This window comes from Rhopilema esculentum, chromosome 16 (genome assembly GCF_057945365.1).
Source record: "Rhopilema esculentum isolate cy_ngs chromosome 16, ASM5794536v1, whole genome shotgun sequence".
NCBI lineage: Eukaryota > Metazoa > Cnidaria > Scyphozoa > Rhizostomeae > Rhizostomatidae > Rhopilema > Rhopilema esculentum.
Window position 1 is genome coordinate 1,802,877 of NC_142830.1, and position 9,472 is coordinate 1,812,348.

The following is a 9,472-nucleotide window of genomic DNA, read 5'->3' on the forward strand; positions in this document are numbered from 1 at the left end:
ATGAGGCTTAAATGCAGGTTGATAATTACAGTTGTTTTGGTGACAATGTTGGTATGGGCAGTACTGAGGTACCTATTCAAAACATTGAAGGGAAGTGCTGTGTACGAAAGTGGCATAGAAGAGGTTTATCGTCACCATGGTTTGGGAACTGCAAGACTGGTAAACATTAACTACTTCAAACGCTTTTATAGACCAGGTCTGAATCCTGATCCAGAGAGTCCTGGGATGGATGGAAAAGGAGTGTCGAATCTTCCAGGGGATAAGGAGCAAGAAGAAGTTTCTCTGAAAGACTTTGGTTTCAATGTAGTGAGCAGCTCAAAGATTTCCCTTGAAAGAACTGTCCCTGATAATAGGGATGAAAGGCATGTACTTATGCATTGTTATACAGGAATAATGCATCACCAGGCCTATAAGGCAGTTCAGGTAGTACTTTTGAAAAGAAATTGTTGTCAGTTTCAAACAAGAACTGCCATGCTCTGCAGTCTCTACACATCAAGGAACCAGGAGCAAATATCGGAGTGGGGGGAGGGGGCTCTACACAAATTGGTAAACTATTATGTTGGTTTGCTATCACTATATTTGATGCCACAACCAAAATATCGAGCATCAGTGAAAAAGTAGGGGGGCTACAGGCCACCCTTGGCCCCTGACATGCCTCTATTTTCCCCATGTCTAAAAATCATAACAACAGGTTGTAGACTACATTGCCAATTACTTTATTGTAAATATGGGAATAAGAACTTAAAGCAAACTTAAAATAACAGGCAACAAGAGAGTATTGAGGCATATTTACTGATTCACTTACTCACAATGGTGCTGTGGAGGGGGGGAGGGTGCTCAAAATTCAGAGATCCAGAGAGATGTTGGGAGGCTGAGCCCCCCTCAATCTGTTTATACCATTGAATAGTTTGAATGATATCTACATACAACCAGTGGCGTAGCGTCCGGGTATTCAAGGTATTCAGTGAATACCCTGAGATTTCTCAGAAAAAATATTAATACGACGTATACTTTTAATAAGTAAAAAATGTTTTGGGGCTATTGATTCTGGTTGAATTCGTTACCTCCGATATTCTACATTTTGTACAAGTACAAAATATCATCAAATTCATGGAAACAATAACGCTGCGAAGCATAGAGAAGCTGGGAGATCTTTGAAGCTAATTTTGAAGATTGAGCTACTTCATGTTGAATGGAGATCGGTCATGAATACGCAGTGAATACCCTAGACGGTACTTTAACCAATCAAAATGCTCCTTTCCATGAATAATATTTGCCGTTAATCAGCTAAAACAATGGTTCTGTATGCTGAGAAATATGCAGCGTACAGCCTCAAAGTTGGTTCAAAATAGTCTCGTTATGAGATCGATATAAACAGTTAATGGACATCTTGTTGGCCTATTTTGGTTGCATTATTCGAGCGCATTTATTTGCATTATTGTGCAGTCTCGTCTCATTACCTTCGATTCTTTCAAATATTAACTTGTATTGAAAATATCACGATTAGGCCGTGAAGAAAAAGTCTATACTGCATACCACAAAACCATTTATAACTCATGTAACACCCTATGTGAATAATTTTGAAACTTTCGAAAGCCCTTTTGTATAAAGGTATTAAGAGTAGGTGTTTACAGTTACTTCCTCTTTACATCAGTGCAAATGTTAGACGATTCAACAACAACTATTGGGACATATTTCGACCAGTAAAATTTTACTGGCTTTCAATGATATGTTTTGATTTGAATTACTTTTGATGAAATGGAATTTTGATGCAATGAATGAGTTCGAAGAGTATATTTGAAGGGTCCTTTAGCAAAGTATCGTTTTCATCATAGTAATGCCCTGACAGTGCAGTACTTGCCAACCGAAGCAAAAAGAAAATTAGATAAAATGTCTATAGCTAGTCCTTTTAATTATCCTATTATCCCCCTATTTTCACCAAGCCCCATCGAGCCACACCCTGCCCCACCCTTTTCTTTAATAGAGAATACCCAGTTGGAAAAGTGACGCTACGCCACTGCATACAACAGGGAATCTTTAACACAAATGCAAGTATATTGGGTGTGGCATTTGAATATCCCCATCACACCCCCTTCCTAACTTTTTAGGAGAGCTCTCCTGCTTGCTCGATGGGGTTGTAATCTATTTAAAGCTAGGTACTCAAGTTTGTAATTCTTTAATCAAGTTTGTAAAGTTAACTTTTTCTTCTTGTTTTAGCTGCTTGACAAAGTTATATCCACTTGAACTGCCTTTAGCAAGTGTGATTATAATATTTTTCAATGAGGCCTGGTCCACTCTCATGAGAACTGTTCACACTGTGCTAGCTAGATCACCTCCAGACATGATACAAGAAATAATTCTTGTGGATGACAACAGTGATCTTGTCAAGTTTGGTATGTGCCATACTTTTTTTACTTTCAACTGTTTTTTTTCCAATTCTTGTGTATTTTCCCTGAAAATGACACAATGACCCAATGAGTTATTCACAATTTGATTATGTATTGTGTTCAATTAAATGTAAATCCCCTACCGGGGATTTTTTTCATTGTAGTTTTCAGTTACAATACATGGTTAGAAGTAAAAGCTAAATTTGGAATGCACCAAGGGCTATTTCTTACTCCTCTGCTATTTGTTAGACCCCAGGCACTTGACTGTGATTCATTAGTCCAATTTATTCTATGCTGAACAATCTTTGGCAAATTTGGATTTGTTTGAAGAAAGGTTCTGTTAGGCAGAATGGAGGTTCAGCTGTTTGCCTGCTACTGTATTTATTGCTCCTGAAATGCAATCATTTGGAAGGTTCGAACTTCATCTCCTGAAAGTGTTAAGTTTTGATGGTTTGCATACAGCTAGTGTCTGCTGTTTTATATGTGAGGTCAAGAGGAATTTTATTGGATGGATTCCTTTTGAAAAATTGCCGGATTGATTGTAATGTATCTTCACCAATCTATTTAAAGCACCAGATCATGCAATACATAAAGTCTTCAGCTCCTAGAAGTAATGATAGAGCTAGGTTTTGATATGGGATATCAATTGGCAATTGTTTACTTAATCAATGAGTTGATAATTTCGCAGTTGTATTGAATCGATCGACGCTCAATCTGCTCTTTGATTGGAAGGGCCAAAACTTGTCATGAGTGGCAGTTGTTTAGTACTTTAGTTTTTAGTCTTTGTTAAGTCCAAGTCACTAGTTGGACAGCAAATCGTTGAGAAACGGACATTCATCTAGGTAACCCTCATTTATGATTGGTCAGATAAGCTGGGGCTCAGTTGTTGTTTCATTAAAATGTTATCTTTTTATTTATGAGCATGTTTATATGACTTGAAAATTTTCTTTTTGATTGTTCATCATAAAAATTCCATTTTTGATTTGCCTCATTAGCTTGTATATTCAATTTTGTTAATTTTGTGTGTGTCAGAGAACATGTAACAGCAGAAAAACCGTCTTTTGACTACTACAGTGAAATCCTGAAATAACGAACCCCAGATATAACGAAATTCCCAGTATAACGAACTAAATGTCTGGTTCCTTGGATTCTGCCTAACAAACTCCTTACAAATTCTCTCGGTATAACGTACGAACCCCGGATATAACGAACTTCCCGGTATAACGAACGTAATGTCTGGCCCCTTGGATTCTGCCTAACAAACTCCTTATAATTTTTCTCGGTATAACGAACCCCGGATATAACGAACTCTTGTTATTACGAACCAATTTTTAGGTCCCTTCATCATAATTACCCTCGATATAACGAACTTTTCATAAATTTTTATCCGTTATTTTTATTTATTTATTTTCGGTGTTCGTTTTTTATCACTTAATCTGGTGCGGAATCGTTTTTATAATCGGCAAAACATGCCGATGATACATTTCAAGCACTGGCTGATAGACTCAGAGCACGAGATGAACATTTGATTGCGTCAGAAATTACTGAGTATATATTGAGTATACATTGACAATAACGAATACCTCTTTACATATGAGAATGAGCGACCACAAACTTCTATTGAGAGACCCAGAAGGAAAAGCAGAAGAAGACAAATAAGAATGTGAAATAATCGAAGACGTCATTCAGCCGCCAACTAGCGGTGAAGTGATACCAGCTTTGCCAATCTCTTGGTCCCAAATAATAAGAGGAACATGAAGATTTTCATTTTGAATGACTAACCATTAATAACATTTGAATTCAACCTGGTTTTTTTTATTTTTGGAGTTAAATGTGCACAGAAGTTAGAGATAGCCTAAACAAGCCTAAAGGTTCTCTCCCGGTTTAGTGAACTCCCGGTATAACGAACTATTTTCAGGTTCCCTTCAAAGTTTGTTATATCGGGATTCCACTGTATTTTCATTGCATCTGGATTTTGGGGTATCATGTTTTCTGCCATTTAATCCGCTAAATTCTTACTTTGGTTTCAGGTTTCTTGACTGCATGTTTTCTTTCCTAGATCATTTAAAAGAGAAACTAGAAGTATACATAAAGAGATTTGATAAAGTTTTTCTAATACGCTCACCGAAAAGAGTTGGATTAACGCAGGCAAGGATGATTGGCGCTGACAACGCCGTCGGAGATGTTTTAGTTTTTTTAGACTCTCATTGTGAGGCCACTTTTGGCTGGCTGGAGCCAATGCTGGCCAGAATTAAAGAAAGTCGTAATGTTGCTGTGGTACCAGACATTGAGACAATAGCTTTCAAGGACTTTGAATACAGTACAGTAAAAGGGGAACTAGCAAGGGGTACATTCAACTGGCAAATGATGTTTATATGGGGAGCAATACCTGAAAATGAAAAGAAAAGACGCAAGTCTCCTGCTGATCCCATCAGGTTAGCTTTGCCTTTTGCTTCGCCTCTGCTTTTGATTAATTGCCTGCACCATCAATGGGTAGTTAATTTTTTGAATCAATTAAGTTGCATTGCTACATCAATTTAGTTGAATTGTTCTATCTATGCTTTCTTATCATTCCAAAGCTTTTTATGACAACCAAAGGAAATCAATTCGTTTATTGTAAGCAGTTTAATACAAAGTCTATATTTATCTTTTTTGTTGAATTCCTTTTCAAATAGGCCAATAAAGCGTTTATGACAATCTTGAATTAATAGGATGGACACTCACACGAGAAGATCTATCTTAGCAGTAAAGGCAAACCACTTTTTTGAAGTATTTTGGCTGTACTATTCCATCGCAGTAAAAACGAACACAATATAGTTCAATTAGCTTGTAGTTGCTAATAAATACTTCATATCTTTTTCTAGAGGTACCTTTTTATTAAAACGGTTCTTGTCTTATACTAGAGCTATTTTCTCTTCAAGATCACCAACAATGGCTGGAGGCTTGTTTGCAATCGATCGGAAATACTTCTTTGAAATCGGGGCATATGATCGGCAGCTTACCTACTGGGGTGGTGAGAATGTGGAATTATCTTTTAAGGTATGAATCTTAAAAACTCATTCCTAACATTGAGCCATTGCGCTGCTGCCAAGGCATCCCATAATGCATTTTCAGACAGTCTTAAATCGATTTCGGTCGATCCGTAGTAATTTATCGCCATTGTTTGGATCGTCGCCTGACGATTTATCACGCGCGCAAAGGCTCAATGAGTTCAATAAAGTGAATCCTGTTCCATGAGTCCTGTTAAATTTGGATTGTTTTTTTTTAATGAAACTCTGAAGTTTTTAGATGATCTAACGTGAATTCCAATTATTCAATGGTGTTGTTTGCAGGATGTTGGATCGTTTTTTAGATACTGGATGCCCACAACTGATATCCAAGTTTTCCCCCTACTTTATCTTCGTTACCACTAACTTTGACATTGATGGTTGTACCCCCTTCGCTTTGGTATGCGCTGTCAATACATGTAGTATTTAAGACAACCAATAGGGCCCAGATTTTTTCAAAGAAGCAACCTTAATTTCTATCCTTTTGGTTTTATGCATTTCGATTCGAAATAACATGAATTCATGCTTTTCTCTTGTCAATTTAAAGTATTTTGTTTAGTTGTGGATGTGTGGAGGTGCAGTCGAGATTCTGCCTTGTTCACGTGTCGGTCACGTTTTTCGTACTCCTCCCTACAAATCACCCGCAGGCTCAACAAATCATAACATCGTTCGTGTTGCTGAAGTGTGGCTGGATGAATACAAGGATATGGTGTATGGATCATTGCCCGAATTAAGGCCAAAGATGGGTGGTGATGTGTCAGAAAGAAAGAAAGTGAGGGAACGACTGAAATGTCGGAGTTTTAAATGGTACCTTGAAAACATTGCAGTAGAAATGGCAGATACAGACCCAATGCCCTTAGGGCGCGGCCACGTAAGTCAAATTTTGTGGATAATACGCATAAAGACTTACGCTTTAGTTATTTCCGTTTTGGTATGGTTAAAGCAGAGGTTAAGGGTCTTGCTTTGCTTTTTCACGTGCTTTCTCGTTAGCAAAATATGTTATCACAAGCTCTTTTCTAGGTGCAGAAATCAATTAATATAGACCTTGATACATGTATATATATATATATTGCTGAGAAGAATTATAGAATTGGTCCGACCATTCTAACCCTTTAGGGCATAGTTTGTAAGTTTTGTTTAGCGGAAAATAACTGATAAACATTTTAAAGGTTAAACAACTTTTCGTATGAGTATAAACCTCCATTTTAGTTGTGAAACAATGGAATATATGTTAATTTGTTATTTATTGTTGATAACAGCTAAAGAATTTGGGTACAAAAACGTGTCTGGATACTTTGGGAATGAAGAATGAAGGGACGAAGCCAGGACTCTACACTTGTCACGGCATGGGCAATAATCAGGTAAAGTTCCTAAGTTGTTTGGCATACCTATACCTGTCTTTGTGCGATAGTTCCTCAGTGATATGACAGTATAAAACTGATGTAGCGTGAGAAGCAATTTTCATATCGGTTTTAAGAAGGGTGCTTTTATTTTATATCTAGCTTAAATATCGCATGAAATATTCATATTCCGTTTTAAGCAATGTTATTGCTTCATTTCAAATATGACAAGAAACGGTGTCTGCTCTTTCCTTAATATATTATATGTACCTAATGCTCTGCAATTTTTTTCAAATCTACGTACTGCAAAAATCGATTTTTAACAACTGGAATTCAACTTCTGATTCTGTTGCATTGCAGTTTTTTATGTACTCAAAGAGGTACGAGATCTTTCACGATAAACTATGTGTGGATTTTGATGGCAAAGAAACGATTCAGTTCTGGCATTGTCACAAATTAGGGGGTAATCAAAAATGGACTCACAAAAAGGCAAGTCTTTGTCAACTTTAGCGGATACAGATTCATGCAGTGACATTGGAAATCGAATGATTCTGTTGTATTGAAAAATAATGGTCTGAAGTGTAATGGTCTGAACAAAAGAATTGTGGGGGCTGTCTCATTAATGTATCTCATAAGCAAACATTGCAAGAATGAATCAGTTATCATTTTTATTATCAAAGTAATGGGTCTAGACACAAGACTGCACCCTTTGCCACTGCGCGCCTGCTCTAAAGCCATTTTTACAAACATCTTTCAGAGCATGAATGCAGGGGCCGCGGAAGCGGTGGGGGACTACGGGGGCTTTAGCCCACCCAATAATTTCCAAAATGTACTTAAAACCATACAAAATCCCCCTGCTCTTGGTTTTTAGCATGTTTAACCCCTCCAAAATTTGATGGTATTGGCCCTTCAAGATATGTTTTTGGATCATTGTCAATTGATAAAAATATCTGTGCCAGCAAACATTCAATGTTTTATGAGAGGTAAAATCTAGTAATTTATGACTTAACTGTCACAAAGGCTAAGAATTTTATTTCTGCTTCAAACCTTTTATGGGAACATTCTTTCCAGTTAGCAATTTTTATGCAGCTCTCCATATGTAATTGATTTAAAAATTTTCATAGGATGACGTAATCAAACATGAAGTCAGCGGATTGTGCCTCCAAGCAGATGATGAAAAGCTATCAATGGGGCCCTGTCGCGACAACAAGGCTAATCAAAAATGGCAGTTTTATAGCTACCCATTTGACAAAACGTAAATAAATTTTAATTAGAAAATTTCTGAATCAATCTTTTTGCCTAAAATATGTAGAACAGATAGAGATTATATTTTATACAAAATGAAATTATTCTAAGTCTAATAATTCAATATTTTGTAAACAACAGCGTCTCACAAAGTTGAATTTTTGTGTATCTTATTTTCCGTGATAATATTTTATCTCAAGCAGATATAAGAATACTTTATCAATTACAGAGGAATTTTTAGCTTACATAAATGCCTGAAATATATAAATTCAACTTTTTTCAGATATATTTTGCATCACTTCAAGTCTGTGAAAGTTAATTAAAGAACAATCGCAAAGTTTTTATTTGCCACATCTTTCATATATACTTTTGAAAACTTCAAAACTTCTTCAAAACCTCTACAATAGCTCTGATGTATCTAAGATGCTAGGTCTGAAAATATTCACAAAAATATTCAACTTTAACGACCGAAATGTAAGAACTACGTTCTGGAAAATATCAATTATCTTGCAAAATATTGACTTTCTAGATACATATGTAGTGAAAATTAAAACAAAATAATAGAGTTGTTTTGTTCATCTAAATTACTTAAAAACAATTAAAGATCGTTAAAATTTTATATCAACGCTTTTATTTTTAGAATCTCATTTCAAAATTTGTTCGTTTAAGCTGTAATTTATACTAAGAAGCAAATTATCAAAAACATATTTGTGAAAAACAAGGACTCAATAAAGCTTTTACATAATTGACACGCAAGACGTGACTTTCATTTAGGTATTACCTTATTGACACAGAAGTCATGGCTTTCATTTAGTGTTGTATTAAGGTTGTCTATTGAGAGGGGTGTAAAGTTTTCAAATTCTTGAGTAACTTTACCTGAAATGCAACGAAGTAGCTTAGGAAATGGGAGACATTGAATATTTGCATTCTACTACATGGTTTATGTACCTCGTTTGTTGATCTTTTGGAGAATTATTGAGTAACCCCAAAGACGAAGGAACGACCCAGAGGCAAAGGAAAGGCTTTAAGCGAAGGGCATTAGAAAAATGATGCTTCGCTTCTTTTTATTCTTTTATGATCTGAAGAAGGCATCTTGAAAATGGGCCTTTTTCCTGGCATTTGGAAATTTCACGAAACGGCACTTTTTCTCCTTTGCCTCTGCAATCAAAAGAGCAGAGATACGTTTGTAATCCCTTAGCCCCCCCCCCCCCCTTCACCGGTGCCACTGACTTACCCTGGACCTCGATGTGCGTTGAGGTTATAAAAATCTAACTTTGGGTTTACATTGAAAGACCAATATAAATGTGGCCTGTGTTTATCACGATGATTGTGTTAAACTGTGTTACTGAATGATTTCACGAAATCATTGAATAGAATAGATAAAAAAGAATTATTCTATGATACACATTCCTAAGAAATCTTACTCCAAAGAGTGCCCTCTCTGACTTCTCAT

The 9,472-nt window shown here is 36.3% G+C and overlaps 1 protein-coding gene across 1 annotated transcript; it reads left to right on the top strand.

The window, feature by feature from the left end:
• On the top strand, positions 1–8,995 carry LOC135682525 (polypeptide N-acetylgalactosaminyltransferase 6). The gene is made up of 8 exons (XM_065197450.2): positions 1–362; positions 2,218–2,393; positions 4,447–4,822; positions 5,309–5,426; positions 5,994–6,305; positions 6,694–6,795; positions 7,135–7,263; positions 7,899–8,995. The coding sequence occupies exons 1-8, from the start codon at positions 1–3 to the stop codon at positions 8,031–8,033; spliced, it is 1,710 nt and encodes a 569-aa protein (XP_065053522.2). The 3' UTR covers positions 8,034–8,995.
• Positions 8,996–9,472: the final 477 nt, after the last annotated feature.

Excerpts from the sequence above, each read along its gene's own strand:
- LOC135682525 (XM_065197450.2), top strand. The coding sequence starts at position 1 with ATGAGGCTTAAATGCAGGTTGATAATTACAGTTGTTTTGGTGACAATG. Across the intron at positions 363-2,217 it reads CCTGATAATAGGGATGAAAG|CTGCTTGACAAAGTTATATC; the intron begins GCATGTACTTAT and ends TTCTTGTTTTAG. Across the intron at positions 6,796-7,134 it reads ACGGCATGGGCAATAATCAG|TTTTTTATGTACTCAAAGAG; the intron begins GTAAAGTTCCTA and ends GTTGCATTGCAG.